This window comes from Topomyia yanbarensis, chromosome 2, assembly GCF_030247195.1.
Source record: "Topomyia yanbarensis strain Yona2022 chromosome 2, ASM3024719v1, whole genome shotgun sequence".
In the NCBI taxonomy this organism is placed as follows: Eukaryota; Metazoa; Arthropoda; class Insecta; order Diptera; family Culicidae; genus Topomyia; species Topomyia yanbarensis.
Window position 1 is genome coordinate 69901959 of NC_080671.1, and position 19165 is coordinate 69921123.

The 19165-nt window shown below is 38.0% G+C and overlaps 1 protein-coding gene across 1 annotated transcript in view; it reads left to right on the plus strand.

Moving 5' to 3' along the window:
* Window positions 1-8160: 8160 nt before the first annotated feature.
* LOC131678395 (breast cancer anti-estrogen resistance protein 3 homolog) overlaps window positions 8161-19165 on the plus strand; it is a 109860-nt gene continuing 98855 nt past the window's right edge. The window contains exons 1-3 of the mRNA XM_058958541.1: window positions 8161-8356; window positions 8420-8560; window positions 9704-9797. Of these exons, the coding sequence (XP_058814524.1) occupies window positions 8176-8356; window positions 8420-8560; window positions 9704-9797 (416 nt within the window). The 5' untranslated portion in view covers window positions 8161-8175. The remainder of the gene's footprint in view (window positions 8357-8419; window positions 8561-9703; window positions 9798-19165) is intronic.

Below are 19165 nucleotides of genomic sequence, written 5' to 3' on the forward strand. Positions count from 1 at the left end.
TGGCCTACAGTAGGCCTTCAGGCAGAGGTATTTGCAATATACGCCTGCTCGGAGGTCTGTAGGAAACGAGACTACAGACATGCAAAAATTGCAATCTTCTCGGACACTGTTGGCATTCAGGTCGTCGAAATGTGCGTCCAAACTGGTTTGGTAGTGTATCACATCGTTACAACAACTGGCAACTCGGAATAAAGTAATGATATTCTGCCGGTGAATTAGCCAGACGTGGTTCATCAAACATGTTTGTTGGACCATTTGTGGGTATTTCTACCTTTGCCATCAAACTAGAACTTTCGGCTTGGGCAAGAGACCAACTACTAACTACGAGCCCGAGAACTCGGAACATATTTCTGCCATTGTGCAGTACTATTTCTTCGAAGGGATCGATACTTCGGAACTGAAGGCATCTTATGACGCCTCACGAGGTATGGCATACCTGTCCGAAACGGATCCTTAACTACATCATAATATACTATCTGGTTGAGACGACACATGTGGACAAACAAACAACTCGCTTCCCACTACATTGGATTCGGGAAATTTGTAGCATGTAGAGCAAACAGGGGCAGTAACAACAGATAACCTGAATAGTGGTCACACTAGAAAAGTTTCCCCTAACAAAAAAAAATCGGTTGTTGCATTTGAACTGGAATCCATACTGAATACACTCAGATTTTCGAACTGATCCCGGAATGAGTTTAACTGGGGTAGCATGTCTTCTTCTAGTGTTTGCTCCGAGGCAAAACCTCTTTATTAAAGCAATTCCGGAATTTGTACACGATTCTGAATAGATTCAGTATGGATTCGAGCTCAAATACAACAATTCTGATACCAATTCAATCGGTTTTGGAATACGTTCCTCCTAAGAACGGTTGGTTTCAAAATCGTCCAATGAAAGGTGTTCGTCCAAATTACCGTTCAATAGACGTCCATCGTTGGACTCATGTTCATTGATTTTGAAACATTGTTTGGGCTTCACAGAGGGTTGTTTCATTTGAACTGGAATCACCGAGCCAGTATTAGCCTTGTTCCAGCACCAAGAGAAACTAGAAGTACTCCGAAGCAAACAGGGAGAAAACTGTTCCTATACTGTCTTCTTGTCTAGCAGAAATCCGGAGTAAAAAGGAACAACTGGGAGCAAGAACAAACCTATTACTGACTAGTGACCCTGGTTTGACTGGGTGGAAGCCAGAATCAAGTACTGGAACAAACCCGTTGTTTTGGTTTGGTAGTTCATTATCAATCGGTTGTATTAGTGTTAACAAGAACCTGGTAGTGAAAACTATTTTCGGGTCAAGGAAACAGTTATTTGGTGATAATTTTTAATCTTTTAGTTGTTCAAACTACCGAAAGCAGGTCAGATTTGTTTGGAATTGAAGCTTATTGAGTATCTTATTTTTATACTTCTCGTTACTCACAGTTTACTGAAATGATGGCATATATGGAAACATGAGCATAATGAAAGAGCTTACAGTAAAAGTACATTCTTCCAAGCTGAAGTCGCACAATAAACTTTACTGCAGAAAATTCATCTTTCGGAAGCAAAAAAACTGCCGGTGATGAATCAAAACTTGAGACATGGATATAGAAATCATATGTCGAAATGTCGTTGGCCCAGCGCAACACTATTTTCCAAAACGCGATCTGTTTTCGAACTATGGGACCAAAACCAGAGATGAGCTAACGACCACGTATGCCCAGATGCCCAAATAAAATGCCTGAAAGCCAACAGGAGAAATTTTATTTGTAATGATATATTACCAAGTGAATGCTGTGGATTTTGGATATCGCGGATCCACTCTTTCGATTAAGGACCCTTGGCGTGTTTAGCAATATATTTCGCAATGAGTTGGAATAGGGAATTCCATTTGCATGTCTTTATTGGGTCACTCAAACCAATTTTTGGTATTTGGTAATGGTAATTCTTAATTTGTATAGCATAAAGTTTGAAAAATATCCTGAAAGCCATTTCAAACAAAATTTCTTGAGAATGTCATTAAGTACAAAAGCAGAATACTTCAGTTTTGTTTTCTGCAAAAATAAATAAATCATCGTTCAAATGCGGATAACTTTTGATTATGGCGGTGGCTTTGGTGTTTACGCAAGGATGATTCTCTGGCCGGAAAGCTGAGTGTCCTTTGGTATAAGAACGCGGTCCAAGGGAATTTATTTAATTTCAGCCAGGCAACCGCCGATGTCACCTTTGCTGTGTAGAATTTGATCCTACTAAATAGCTTCCCTTCTGGATTTGCACGACCACTCTTGGGTATGCAATACGTTTCCTATCAAGGAATAAAATGATATAAATGAGTGATAATTTCACAGTTGAAATGTATACTTTAATTTCTTTTCGGAAAACTTCTAAAATGGTCTAAGGTCGCTCACCCCCTCGCATGATATTTTACATTTTTGAGCTAGGTGGTACCGGGCCATCGTGTCCACCACATTTTTTCCCCCGAAGCTGATAACAAGTGCGTCTCCCTGTTCTGCAACACTTGCTTGCCATAAATAGTTTGCTCAAGCAGTTGTCGAAGTCTGTTTGATGTCAACAGTGGCAACGAATGCGAGCTGCTCTCTGGTTGAACTATTTCTGGTAAGTTTTCTGTCTCCTGAAATGATATTGAATAAAACATCGTTAAACTATACTACACTGCATCTTTTATTTGGTTCAACCTCAGTTTCTAGGCAACTGCCTAAATCGCTAAAATATCGAGAAGCACTTAGAGAGGTTCCGTTACCAATTCCAGGTTCCATGTCCAGCGAATATATTGGTAAAGTTATATTTGGTTCAATGTAAATAAAATTGTATTTACAAACACCGTGTTCTGACCGCCACGGGGACAACTTGAAAGCTCCTGTATATTGAACTAATAAGCAAATTTATGGTGATTTGGTGATTTCATGGCGGCTCGAATGAAACAACATTTAAAAAATGAGCATCTTATTTAGTAATTTTATTAGCTGCAAAAATAAGTAATTTAAACATTTCTGTCACCAAATTTATTTCGCGGGTGATTGTAACGATGTTTGTCGGAAATTGCTTATAATACTGTTCGTCATAATTTCTAATGTTTCTATGTTTACGAGTCTGTGCAACTCGTTTATGCTAAACCAGTGAGGACGCTTCAAAATCATTTTCAGAATTTTGTTCAGAATCCGCTGGAGCGTTTTCTTTCTAGTAGCACAACTTGCTCAAATTGGATCTGCATATAGCATTGCCGGTCTAAATATTTGTTTATAAATTAATAATTTGTTTTTTAAGCAAAACCTAAAATTTCTGTTTATAGGAGAGTATAAACATTTCATATACTTGCTGCATTTGGCTTGGATTCCTTCAATGTGATCCTTTAAAGTAACTTATCGTACACACAAGTATTTAACTTGATCTGACCACGTTAAATTCAAACCATTAAAATATTTTTTTTTACGTTTTTTATTTCGACTATGTTAGGGACCATTCATAAATTACGTAACGCGAAAATTGCCCAAAATTGACTCCCCCCTCCCCCCATGTAACAAATTGTCACAAATTTCTCTATGCCCCCCTCCCCTATTACGTAACAAATTACTCGAAAAAAAATTTTTTTTGTTCAGTAGAAACATGTTACGTAACGATCTAGCCTACTCCCCCTCCCCCATATGTAACAACATGTCACAACTTCTCGTACCCCCTCCCCCCCCTAAACGCGTTACGTAATTTATGAATGGTCCCTTAGTCACATTTTCTTTTTTACATTTTAACGATATTCAATTAGCTAGAGATTACTAGGTAGGTAAAGTTATGAAAATTAGAGCCATAGTACTCAAGTGAGAGCAAGGATGTGAAGTAAATAGATCGGAAAACTAGAAGTGGCAGGGTAATTAGAACAGGCTTAATATCGTACGGGCTTAATTTTTGTCTACGGGATTAATTTTAACTACAAATCACCCGAGTTCACTAGCATGTGTCCTGGTATAGACAGACATGTCCATCTTTACCGTGACAACCGAAAGAGACGATTAATGCGGACGATGTGATACGAGGCCCAAATGGTAGTTCCGTATTCCAGAACACTGCGTACCAGTGCGATGTGTAGATATTTCAGACAGTTAACATCATTGAAATCACGAGTGTTGCTCTTGATGAGTCCAAGAACAGCATAGGATTTAGCTATGACAGAAGAACCATGTGCGGTGAACCGTAGTTTACAGTCAAGAGTGATACCTAGATCCTTGACTGATGTGACTCGTTGTACAGGAGCGAACACATCAGGTATTCGAAAACAATGGGTGATCGAACTCGTGCGAAAGTAATTATACTGCATTTCTGAATGTTCACACTCATGCCGTCTCTGTCACATCAATCCATAACCCTTTCGAGGTCCATTTGCAATGCGCAACAGTGCACCATAATTGTTATAACACGATACATTTTCAAATCATCTGCTTACATAACTTTAGATGACGACAATTCACTGCAGAGGTCGTTCACGAACAGTACAAAAAGAAGAGGTCCACGATGACTTCCTTGAGGAACGCCCGATGTAATATGGAATGGATCTGAGAGTGTAGTTCCAAATCGCACAGAAGCACTGCGATTTGAAAGGTACGATGAGATCCAATTTGTCGCCCAGTCCGGAAATTCATTGCGCCTTAGTTTTTCTACAGCAAGTTGATGAGGAATACGACCGAAAGCTTTCGAAAAATCAACATACATCGCATCGATCTGTTGTCGTTTTTCCACCTTATCAATCAGCGTCGCCACATAGCTCATGAGGTTAGTAGTTGTCGAGCGTTTTCTCACAAAACGATGCTTGTCGGAACTGATGATGTGTTTTACTGCAGGATAGATAACATCTAACAACATGCTCTTGAAGATTTTTGGGAGGCAGCTTATAATTGAAATTCCTCTGTAATTTGTGACATCGTGTACATTACCGGTTTTGTGGATAGCGCTAATCAAAGCCTCTTTCCACTTAGTGGGAGCACTATTTTCAGCGAGGGAACGATTGAAAAGTATAGATACCGGTAGAGCAAGCGATGAAGAGCATTTCTTGATAAGCGATGGTTTAAATCCGTCCGACCCCGGTTCTTTCGAACTGTCAATACCACGTAGCTTGATATATACCTCTTGTTTGTAAAATGATGTTGCAGGCAAATAGATTTGCTGATTCTGCAGGTGTCGTAGATGTCCTGTCTCGATAGTTGACGCTTGCAGGGATTACTCTGGAGGACGTTTTGTTCCAGGTAAGACCAAAATTGCTTAAGGTCATCCTTCATGCTGCACTCTATTCGGAAGGCATTCGAGCAAAAGTGTGCTTCGTTCATAAATTCGAATTCGCGTTCCAAATCCCGCACGAATAATTTGTCGGTTTCACTTCTTGTTCTGAAGAAACGTTTTCGAGCCTTTCCCAGTCTATTCCGAAGATTCCGTAGCTCTCCAATCCACCAGGGTCGTTTGTTATTCGAGCGGCACATACGTTTCCTCCTAGGCACAAGTATTTGGAAAATTGAATCTAGTTCGCGATAAAAACTGTTCACAGATTCATCCAAACTGCCCGTCGCTAATATCGCAGCCCAATTGACACGTGAAATTTCCGCATTCAACTCATCATGATCGCATAGATTGAAATCATAAAATAAATCGCCATCGTCATTCACAGCCACGGTGAACAAACAGTCAATTTTCAATACAACGGGATTGTGATGACGATCCAATTTCATTAATGGCACAGGTGGTTCCAATATTTCACATCCGCTTGTGTTGCTAATCAACACTAGATCAAGCATCCTTCCATGCACGTTCGCCAAATAGTTCACTTGTTGTAAACCAGAAACGATCATGGTTTCAACTAACAAAATTTCGTGTTCCGCAGAGGCATTAATTGGAATAAAACATCCAACTTCGTCATCGTAGTTCCAACGTAGTAACGGTAAATTGTAGTCGCCTAAAACCACCACCCTATCGTTGGTATCAATTTGATCATACAGCTGATTAACACAGGCAGCATGCTGTTCATACAAAGCGAGATCAGAAATGTGACTTTGATCTGTCAAAACCAAATCAATTGTTGATGGATGCCTTACAGACGAATAGCATGTAGGTCCTTTCGGGAACAAAATTGAATAAAAACTAGCAGAGCAATCATGAAAAACTAGTCGAACGTTGGAATTGCTGCGAGCATTATTCCAGGATCAATGGTTACCATTAAAATCGCCGATTATGAAGAATTTGGGCTGTTTTTTTGTAAGTCTTTTTACGCTGCAGCAATAAAAATAATACCAAGATCAGTTTCAACTTCGATACCCAAAGTCTCGATCACCTAGCTGTCAAGAGATGGCAGGACGCAATGTTAGATCCTGCCATTAACCGCTATTGCAATTCCAACAATTCGATCAAATCGATGAATAACAAAATTAAAGTTACGCTTCAATTTAATATTTGGTTTTAAAAAAGTTAGAGAAGTTAAAAAATTCGTTTTTAATAAACGAGCATTCCAATTTTATAAATTTAAATGATTATTTAAAGTTATTATTAAACTTTAAATTCACCACAATTTTGCTAGCAAATTCCCACCCAGTTTGAAAAGCTTCAAAAATAGGAAGATATAATTCAGCATTGCAGTCATCAATTGAAACATTGATTGCTACAGGCTATGCTATCGGCGAAATTGAAATGAGTTCTGTGAGCATGTTTGAATAATTGTAGAGGACGAGCCACTTATACATACATGTTCATACATGTATATGTGTGAAGTCTTTCACATGTGTACTAGTGAAGGGTTATTTTGATACCAATACTCTGATAACGTTGAATTCATCAATACATTTCCAATTGTGGGATTATGTAAGCTTCTACGCTGTAATAGCAGCATAATGCATTATTGCCCCGGACCAATAACTTTATACGAATTATACCAGTTATACTGCATATTGTTTATTTATTGCAAGCTTTACCCACCTAGTCATTCCCCTTAGCATATTTATCATTCAAAATAAAGGAAAGGTAACGGTTTACGAGTTTACGAATCATGAATGGAGCGGTTTAATCAGTTAACAGTCAATCCATAGTTCGTTTTTAAATGGAGGATTCGATTGACAAGCTGCTTAGTCGATTGGTTCACGGCTTCCGAGCGTTGCAGTAATTATTGTCATTATCGCCCACAACTGTCGCGCTTATCGATATTTACGATGTACTATCGTTACTGGCACTAATCAACATTATGCGGCATACGGGCGTGTTCACTAACGTGTCTGGGTAGAACGGCAGACCGCTTTCCGAAACCTTGCAAAAAGAATGTGTTCACCTAGCAGATCAGTTTGAATTAGTAAATTGAAGTTTGAAGAATTTTAACATATAAATGATAAATTTATAAATAAATATAAATTTAAACATATAAGATTCGCATTAGGAAAACTCGTGAAATTCTATTCAAATGTTGAATTTGGTAATGTATGAGATACAGATATTACGCTCAATCATTTATGAAATTTGAAGCACTTTCTTAAACCCAATGATATTTTGTGGGTGTGAAGATTTTCTCTGAAACACCTACTTGACATAATGCGATTTTTTTTTTCAAAATTTCTCGTTTCGTAAACACAATAATTTGAATATCTTTAGTTTCACATTTCAAAACAAAACTCTATTGTTGACAATTGAATCTTAAAAAAAATCGCAATTTAATTGTTCAACAACATTTCTATACTGTGCACGAGCAAAACGTATGACGATCGTAATCCCTACCTTATCTGCTATCTTTGTCATGAGTATGATAGCAAACATTGCTGAAAAAAAACCGCTCAGCCCGTGATGAAAATCTGAATGTGAGGAAACAGCTGTGCACAAAATATATGTACCTCTGCAGCGGTGTTCGGTTAGTGCTCCTCGGGATCGCAGCCTTTTACGCTGGACCACAATCGTTGCTCTTAAAGCGAGAAGGGGCTTATTAGCCACGCATTTGTCCAGCTTAAAGTGCCCAAGAAGTTGCCTGATCTTTTAGTTTGGTTTGGGACGAGAAAAAGTACACATCGCATGTTGGATTCTTTCCCCTGTTCTTCCGGTGCTGTTCGTGATTGCAGCATTCGTATGCGTGATACCTTCTAATGATTTAAAACATAAGTGCAAAAAGTGCAAAAAATGTTAATCCTGTAAAATCATTGAGAAAGATTTAGCTCTACTACCGCCGACACATTATGTCTCGACCCTCGATATCTCATTCACAAAGTTTACTTTCTCCCTTCGAAGGTATATCCTGGAGTCACAAGTTTGGATCTTTAAATCGGAGAAGAAAAAATGCGCCAATAGTTATCACTTCCTGTCCGCACATGGACGTGTTGGACTGGCTTGCGAGGCTGGATCTGGCTGAATATCGTGGTAAGCTGTCGCAGTAGATTTCGTTGCTTTTAGTTTAAATTTGTGCCTTTTTTAATATTTCAGATAAATTCAAACAATTCAGCGGAGTCGAAGACTTCTTATACCATAGCGAAGCCGACATCAAAAAGCTCGGTATACGAAATAATGCCCATCGCGCTCGAATTATAAGCAGTTTAGTTGCGCTGCGAGACAAATCTTCAACAGGTGAGCAGTAAGTGGCAGGCTTGTATATTCGGGACATCTGATAATTATCGATCAATTATATTCAATCAAGTTGTGATGCGATTGTTTCCAAGTGCAGATTGAGAATGCATTCAATTTTATTCAAAACAATGTACATAACGTTTAGGGTAATGGCTACGTTAAACTAAAAAGAAAGGAAATGACCTTTGTTGTAGACATGTGCGTATGTATAGATTATTGTCGGACCGTTAGAGAAATGAACAACAGAATTATTATCCTTTCCTGTGGCAGTAAATTTCTCCCAGCACTGAATGTGAACTGTTGATGATATCAAAAGATAACAGCAGGTCGCGTTCCCTTGTCATGTTCGTTAATTTAATTGCCCTTTTTGTATGGGAACCGCTGGTGAAGAAAAGGAACCAGATATCAAATCACATTGTACAGTGGAGTAGGATGGAAAATAAAGATTTGTCCGGGCAGATAACTTGGAGAGAATCTCACACTTCTTGCACAGATTTGCGGTGGATGGAATAACAAGATTCTTGCTCTCGCGAAAGATAAGTCGCTTTATCGGCGTGTATTCACGGCGTTACAAATTGATAACAGTTATTATAATATGTGTGAGTAATTTAGAAACATTTTAAATGAACTTTGATTAGGACAATTAACGTATTTTTCCACTGTATTGTAATGCAGTGGAACACAACACATTTCCTAAAGAAATAACATCTATGGTTTCTAATATGCGGTAGTCACACTAAACTTGATGATTTGGATCCCAAATCAAACTAAACTATTTGAGCAAGCCGACTTCTGAACAAAAACAGATCTCAGATTACACAATAAAGTTAAACGGTACTATCTATTGAAATTATCATACCAACGCAAGAAATCGCACATTTGGAAACTTACCACACACTTGCCGATTACGTTTGCACTTAGACAGAACCTGCGCGTGCACCAGTTCCGAGCAACCAGGCAATTCGCGAACATCATACCACCCGCTATGAGGACAAGTATCAGAAAACAGCAACAATGTATCCTAAAAGCGCTGTGCTGTGTTCCAACTCGCGGTTGTTTTTCGCATTTTTTTCGATACCAAACCATCCAAAGGGGTTCGTTGGCCTCAGAAGTAATTATAATAAATCCTTTTGTTATCCACAGGAAGTCTGAAGCATATGGAGTCGTTGCGGAAAACGATGCGGCACAGCGTGGCAGTGGAATCGAGCAAAACTGGCAGGAATAACGAGGACATAACGTGAGTAAATGATAAAAGCTTGTGTATTAAGATTGTGCTTTCGAGATCAACTTTACATCGAAGAAAGCTATATAGGATATTGGATAAAAGCTTGATATAACGTGACATGAGAAAAGAAAAAAATGCGAATAATGAAACATTAGGGAGGCGCAATTTTGAAGCGAGACCACAAATTTAATATGCTTTCCGTTTTATGGGGCGTTTTTGTTGAATACTCAAAATCAAAAATAGAAGGAGAAAGTTTCTTTTTAATTCAACCAGGTGCACAGTGGTCAAAATTTACAATTTCATGCATTTAATTATTTTGCTACTAAACCATAAAGTTTTTTGTTATGATGACTTCAAACAAGTTTTTGGAGTTATTAAGATAGATTTTCAGAAGTAGATGGTTATGTTTCAAAATGAAGTGTAAAGACATTTCCGAAATGTATCTTTTTACTGAAAGGAGGTAGGAGATAGAAAGGAGTTTGAGTATTCAGCAGAATTGTAGAGAATGTCATTTTAAACAATTAGATGAAGATACTAACTCTCTATCTGTAGCCATTTTGTTGTAATGAAACGTTTACATGGCACCTTTTAAAAATCACTTTTTGCCTTTCTCATATAGAAAGCTTATGCAATCACTATGAACATGACCTACTTAATCCCTGCCCGGAGGGCCGGGAGTCGTATACCATTTGACTCAGTTCGTCGAGATCGGAAAATGTCTGTGTGTGTATGTGTGTATGTGTGTATGTGGAAAAAAGAGTTCACCTCTGTTTCTCAGAGATGGCTGGACTGATGTGCACAAAGTTAGTCTCAAATGAAAGGTACTACCTTCCCATCGGCTGCTATTGAATTTTTTATTGATTGGATTTCCGGTTCCGGAGTTACAAGTCGAATAGTGGGGCCACACAGCAAATACCCATATAAACTGAACTGAAAATTGCTCAAAGGGGGAGTAAAGGAAAATTTCAAATTCGAATTTATATTTATGACGCCAAATGTCTTTAAAATGCATGAATCGTCGAGATTTGATATAAACACGAAAAAAAAATTTGACAAAAATTGATTTTTTGGACTTTGGAGCACATATCTATCTATCTCATATAGAAAGGTTATGGAATCACTTTAAACATGACCAAATTAATCGAAAATTAAATATTAAAATAATGCCTATGGATTATTCGGCAGATTCGTATATTTCCAATCTAAATCAATATTTGGAAGAATTTTTGCTGAAAACTAGACTGGAAAATGAATTTATCTTTCAGCAAGATAACGATTCCAAGCACACCGCCCGAAAAACTACTGCTTTTTTCCGTGCCAACAGAATTAAGTTACTAGAATGGCCACCCCAGAGTCCAGACATTAATCCAATTGAAAACTTGTGGTCTACATTGGATCAACAAGTTGACAAGGAAGATGTCACAAAAAAGCAATTTTTTATTATAGAGGTCATTGGCCTCTTTGTCGGAATAGTGAAATCTCTTTAGAAAAATCCCTAACTCTATGTGCGGGGTTGGGTATTGAACCCAGGTGAGATGCGTACAAGGCAATCGATTTACCAACTACGCTATCTCCACCCCAAAGCCAAAATGTTTTTAGCCCTTTAAGAAGGAACAAAATTGATGGTCAGTACCTATAAAACCTTGTCGAAAGTATGCTCCGACGTTTGCAGGCTGTCATTAAAGCTAAGAGAGGGCACACTAAATACTAGTTACTATAAATTTCACCAAAATGAAAACTGTTTATCGAATGCGTACTTTTTATGTTTCTCAAATACCATTATTAGAAAAAATATAAAGCTTAACAATTTGACATAATTCACACACTTTTACTTCAAAATTAGAAATATTACAGATGCTGGAACATTTTACTAGATTATATGTTAGGTGGCCAATATAAAGAGTTATACAAAAAAAAACAGTTTTCCATAACATGCTTTATACTTTATTTTGCCTCGCGCTGAAGTTTTTAGATATATTTTTAATGCACCAGGGGGCCCGCCAATATGCCAAAAAAGAAATTCTTTCAACATTTCGGGAATGACTTATATTAAAATGCTGATATTGCTGCCACCACATGTTTCCTTTTTGACACATGTAAATACGCCAATCCATTCAGCTTTCAAATATACGCCATAACTTGCCATTAGGTCGACATATTTGTTTAATTGTAGTGATTTTCAAACCTGCTAGGTGGCTACTAGTATACAAAATAATTTTTAAAAAATCGTCGAATGTTCATAAAAACCGATTCTGATGTACTAGAGACAAGATAAAAACGCCATTTTTCATCATTTTCCCTCTATTTTCCAAAAAAAAATATGCGGACTAAGCCCACTAAGTTGTTTTATTTTGTAGAACAGTGTTATTTTTGATGAATATCATAAAATGTCAAAAGGTTATTTAACAAAAACTTAAATAAGTTATACCCCATTGGCCGTAGCTATACACTTTCTTCAGCAAAATTACGCCCCTGTATTCGGCTCAACTATATAAAGTGTTTTCTATATTTTTAAAATTTTGTAGATACCCAGTTTCGAAGAAAAAGTACTGCAAAACACCAAAAATTTCACTTTTTACTAAGTTTTAATGGCTCTGCCGCTCTTATAATTCAAAATTTGTACAAACTAACTATCCAAACTTCTCCATTAGGACCTTCAGAAAATAAAAAAATGCTGAAAAAAATCTAAGGTCGTTCAGGAGCACTTCAAGGGGCATGCATTTGAAATTTTACCCAAAATCAGCCCATTTTTCAAAAAATCAAAATTCGCCACCAGTAGGGGGCATTTCAGCAAATTCACTCCGAAGAAGAAAGTGGTCCTAATACCCTAACCTTTCATTTAAGAAGTGAGCCCGATGACTTTTTTAACATGATGTCATTTTGGGACACCCTACCGCCCATTCATTTTACTAGATTATATGTTAGGTGGCCGATATAAAGAGTTATACAAGAAAAAACAGTTTTCCATAACATGCTTTATACTTTATTTTGTCTCGCGCTGAAGTTTTTAGATATATTTTTAATGCACCAGGGGGCCCGCCAATATGCCAAAAAAGAAATTCTTTCAACATTTCGCGAATGACTGTTATATTAAAATGCTGATATTGCTGCCACCACATGTTTCCTTTTTGACACGTTGGCGGACCCCCATGTGCATTGAAAAAGCCCAAAACTATTGATTTTCATCTGCCAACAACTTACCATTCAATAAAAAAAACTCACACCCATGCAGTTGAAAAAAATTATATTTTGATTCATCGACGGACCCCCATATGCATTGAATATGTCCAAAACTATTGATTTTCAACTGCAAACAACTTGCCTTATAATATGAAATTCACTCCCAAAATGTCGAAAATTCTTTTTTGACGCATTGGCGGACCCCCCTGTTCATTGAAAATGTCCAAAACAATTGGTTTTCATCTACCTACAAAATGTCCTTCAAAATAAAACTCATTACCATATTGTTGAAAAAATTTCCATTTTGATTACCAAATTTTGTTCTAGCTCACAACGCGGACAGCCCTACAATTCCTCAAGAATTTTGTTAGGAACGTCCTTCTAATTTTTTTTTCGGATATATTACAATCTACCATCTATTGAAAGCTTGTACGCTCACTAGCGCCGTACAGTGAGAGTATCTCAAACTAATCTCCATCGGGTAGTCCTTGATATCTCGAGCAACTTTGCTGAAGACATCACCCTTCTAAATTGCCATCACTTGGAGATACTGGAATAAAAAGATGTATGCTCACTAGCGCCGCCTAGCGATTGATATCCACGTTAATCCACTTATTAAAAAGTCCTTGTCGTCCTCAGAAACTTTACAGAAAACATCATTTTACTAAATTATCAAACTTTTGTAACAAAACATCACCCAGCATGTACTGGAAATTGTACTCTCCCTAGCGCCGCTTAGTAGCTAAATTCTGAAATTATCTATTCGCCTTCGGGCAGCACTCGACTCGATGATGAATTTTGCCGAAGACACCACACCACAGTTAAAAATATTCAAATTCATTGAATGAAAATTCAATATATATATTCAGCTGCATTCATTTTCAATATTCAGTGACACAGCTGTAAACGTCAAACGAACAAACCGCCCATTCATCCATGCAGATTTTCATTCATCTCCGATTATTAGACGAAGCGACCGTGCAGCAACGAATCAAACGCATCAAAGTAGGCGCTGGCACAATGTAAGCGATGATGATTGTTGTTTCATATGCTTTAGCGGCATTTGAAAACATTTTCCTTGATAATTATTGAAATGAATATATTGTTCGATATTCAACTGAATGAATAACGTGGATATTTGAATGAATATTTTTTCTATTCACCGCGAGTCGCATCAGGTTCAATTTCAGCCGTCAAAATAGAGTTTCGATTATTTGTAACTCTGCACCACACTTCCAAATTATCATGAACTAGCGATACAGAATTCCGAGTTATTATTTCCACTATCCAGAAGCTTCTTGACTTTCTGGACAAATCTTCGTGAGATACCACCTTTCAAAATAATCAGTGCTTCGATATATTTCATGTTAAATCCATTCAATGATAAATAGTCACATTCACGATGAGAGGTTCGATTTATTTACTCTCTTTTAAAGTACCCCTGCCGGCACAGTTCTCAACTAATTGGATATCCGATTACTCTAAATTGTAGGTTTAAGTAAGCACAACAACTTTGCCAAAGAAAGTATGGTGCTAAATGTTAACGCAGACGATATATTCGACTACAGCCCCAATTAGTCAAAATCCCATCAGCTATGGGATTCCTATTACGCGGATTCCTTTTTCACGCCCCCAGTTATTCGCGTAGTAGAAGACTCGACTGTATGTGTAAGAAATGTCTCATCTCACTGTTAGGTGGATTAAGTCGGTTTTTACCGATTAAAACGGTTCCTGTCGATGTTCTTCCATGTAAACTTGAGTAAACGAAAAGCAACGATAGGATCTCATGGATAGGGAAAAGTTGAAGGAGCTCAATGAAATTCGATAGAAAGGTGTTCCGAAAACAACCGGTCTACTACCTGGTGACAACAATTATCAACCTTAATATTTTTGATGTTGTATGCAATATGTTAATGTCACAATTCTGAAGGGCACATTCACCGAATCATTTCAACTCATGCGCACTTCAGCTACTTCCGCCAATACACTCTCACAGTAGCCATCCTCTTTACTTTTCATGATTTGGATGAAAAAAGGACAAAAACCCGGCTGTGCATTCACAATACATTCTACCAACTAACCAATTAAACAGGCCGAATGAGGGATTACAACATTATGAGAGCATATACCGTACACACGTGTTTGAGTTCCTTCAACTGTTGTGTTTGGTGTGGGCTTTTGTTGAAGTTTTTTCTGTTTTGCTGCTTCCCTCGATTGTTATGTTTCTAACAACATAACGAACGAGCTCTTCGGAGTGTTGCATTTGTTTGGGTGCAGGAATTGACACGCCGTTAAGGAATAATCTGAAAAATATTATGATCAGCGAATTTATGTGCTCCCATTTTTTTAAACTACACTTACGTTCAGTCTTAAATATTACATACATATTTATATTGTACTTCATACCAATTTTTATAAGATGCGCTCGTTACATTTCTGGTGATTGCTATGTTATGATGTAATATTTACTGCAAAACAATTTTTGCGCCACGAATTTAAACGGTAAAAAAATCCCTTTCGAAAGCCTCTCCGCCACTAGGACATATCGCTGTCTGTTCTTGATTGTTGATGAATGAACCGCCCATTCCATACACATTTTTCAATCTGCACCCTCAGCATAGGCACAAGTGGACAGCCCGACGCAAAGGAACAGCATCATTCGCCCAATTCACGTTCATCACCTTCTCGCCACCTGCAGCAACCCTACGGTTTCACATGTATTTCAGCGCCCTTCTCTACCAGATATGGTTCGGTGTACGATTCGTAGTACTACGAACGGTGTCCATGTGTGTGCTTAAAAACATACGGCGAGCAGCAAAAGGATCCCCAGTCAGCACGTTCTTCTCTTATCAAATCTTATCGAGCCTCGGAAACAGCAGCGTGAAAATCGCGCCGCTCATCCCGCCAACCAAAATCCACTCAGACTAAACACATACATACGCGCTTTGTGTGTGTGCGTTGAGTACTATAATGAGTGCTGCTCCACTGTCATAGTGGTTGTGTTTGGAATAAAGTTCTCTTTCGCAAGGATTCAGGACAACCTAGTCGGTGGGATCCATCCACAGTCCAGAAGTGCGTTTTCTCGGGTTCGGTAATGTTGGTTTTTCCTTCTCAGTCTTGCTGGTGAAAATTCAGCATTTAAGTTTTAGTTTAACATTTTTCTGCTGTAGAACCTGTCCACTACCTACAACGTTACAGTTTTGTACTGCTGTGTCAAAATCATCTCGACAGTTGCTTACATTTAAGTTATAATACTGATAGAAGGATACCGTTTCCCGTAGTGCGAAAAGTGGGTGGAAAAATTTCTGCAAGGGTGTATCTTTGTGGGAAAATTTGTTGTGCTGTGCCCGAAATATTTACCACCTTACACGAATGAGAAGTGTATTTATGCCCTCATCCGACAAAGCAAAGAAGCATTTACAATTGAATATTTATGAACAAGAAAAGCTCCGAAAATTACAACACCACAAGCAATGAGAAAGTTTTCCACAGCAACCTAGGTGCACCACCCATTCTGCGTTTGTTGGATTAACCTTCGTTTCCACCCACGCAACCCCAGCTAGTGAGTGGTGTGACAAACTATATGTTGTTCAAGCTCATACAAAGGATACGTTTTAGGCAGGTGCACCACCAGGAAAGGATTTTACTCATTGGACCCGCAAAGCAACACTAAACCCCATAACAGTTTTTACCGGAACAGAGGGCGTTCGGTATAGTGAAAATGGTTGTCCTTTGAATTAAGGTGTGTATATGATTTTCTAATTTCCTTTTCACTGTTCGTCGGGTTGCCTTGTTTTCTCAATGAAGTTTGTTGAGTTACCCTCGACGTAAGATTTTTGATGTATTTTTTTCGTTCTCACGGGCCCGGCATACATACATGGATAGATTTGATGTACAAAGAGAGTGAGTGCTAAGTGCTAAGAGTGAATCCTTGGCATTGATTTATTTTTGGTAATTTTATAGCTTTAACTTAGAACACTAAACTCCTTTGAGTGAAGAATGGTGAACTAGAAGTAGCATGTGTTTGGAATAAACCATAATAATAATTCTGCATAATTGAAATCGGAATGAAAATTCACCATCTTTTATAACATAATTCTTTCTTGATCGAATTCATCATACTCTGCACATTCAAAACGGCATATTTCGTTTGCTTCGAATGCATTTTTAAACGCTGATGACTGCTCCACTGCTTCACTTAAGTCTCATAACAGTTGCCCAGAATGATTCGATGGGGCGAAATTTAAGATAATTTGGATGGTTCACCTGTCACTTTAGTATATTGATAGCTAACCAAAACCTACCAAAAAATAATTCTATCCTTATACTGTTAAGCAATACCTTGGTAGTACACTGCTTGACCTTCTTTGCTGACTTTCCTTAAGCATGTACACATTTGGTGTCTTGATTCCAGAGCTGCATATTCCTTGCTAAATCATTATCTTTTTTGAAGGATTGTCAGCAAACACGTACTGGAACAACGTCACGACCAGTCGCGATGTTTGAACGGAATGTTTCTTAAAATCCATTTTTACGTAGTCCATTCAAATACACACGTTAAATTTCGTCAAAATTCGATCGTAAAGAGGCCTTGCACGTTTTTGGTCTTCAAATTTTGCTTCAACTACTGGATGGGATAATCTCTGCTACAGTAAGACTTGTAGCGTTCTTTGGTGAGAATATTCCGCCTGGTTTGTGAGATGCGATCGGAACTTCTGTCCATATCTCGGATGCAAATTCTAGGACTGCTCAACTCATCGCAGTACGTCCCTCCTCAATTATCGGACACTGAATGTATGTTTTAGATCGGTTGACAGGTTTGTAGTTCAGTATTTTACCAAACTTGTTATCGGACTTTTGCTATCTTTCGAGTTTCGGCATGCTGTTACACAAAAAACTGTCTTGCAGCAAACAAATAAAAACGAACCAATTAAATTTGCAAACGATTAAACTTATTGGAGAAGATCTGCAGAAAGAAGACAGAAAACCATGACCGAACTAATATCTGGAACTAAATCTTTATAGCGAAGATTTGCTCTTAAAAATTGTAAAAACTTTTCGATTGTGTGTGGCAAAAAACATACATTTCATGACCAAGCTTTCTAGTTATATTTTGCCATTATTGTAACTTTGCTAAAGTATGCATACAAATGTATCGAATGCAGTGGCAGTGTATTCTTTCATAAATAGGTTTCGTAGTTTGTACCTATTAGCAGAATCAAAATAGGATAGGCTGAGTGGAAATGAATCACGTGAAGTGGAAATGAATCAATGAATTGATCGAACGTTGTGCTTTCATTCGATCCGCGTAAATTTGTTGCTAAGAAAGTTTTCGTCTTAGCGAAACGAAAGCACAGATTGCTATCATGTAGGCTACGCATGCCACTGCTAACAATTTAGTATCAAATTAGATATACCTACCAAAACATTCGCCTCAAACATTGAACCCAAGCGCACAAAGCAAAATGAGTCAACGCTGATGATGATGGGTAGAGCGAAAGAGACAACTAGTACCACGACACTATGTTAACCGTGTTTGCGAATGGAGCTCGAATGTACAAACGATTTTGTGTACGAATAATTGTGTTCGAGATTGTACATAAAAGTGTGCTGGAAACGAGCACAACACAAAAGAAAACATAGTGTTTGAACAGACAAGCTCAGTTGCGTGTTGGACGGCATAGGGTAACGTACCTCTACAGCCTGTTTAACGGACTTCTAACTCAGCTTAGCGCAGTGACCTGCTCCGCCTGCCGTTCAACAGGCAACTGAGCTTGTCCGGCCAAATCCGTTCTTTAAATAGTCGATGATTACATCATTCATAGAATCGTAGCACGCTAGGTAAACAAATGTGTCGTGCCGGGCTTGGGAAGCACTATCTTCTGTATGTAAATGCGCGATATTTTGACTAAGTTGTACATTATTTAAATTTTTAATGCCATGATATCAAAAATCTTTGGGTTTATCTATTGGAATCCATTCTTAGAAGTATTTCGGGGCGATATGTGTAAAAAATTTGAAAATTTATCGTGAGATGGCTTATAAGCGTTTTAAACTGGACCACTTTTCGTTACATACCATTTTTGTGGAATTTGCAAAGTACAACCCCATATCGAAAACAAAGACGTAGTCCTACGTCAAAACGTAATCAGATACATTTCAAATATTCCACAAACAACCATGGAAATTTCCATCCCGGA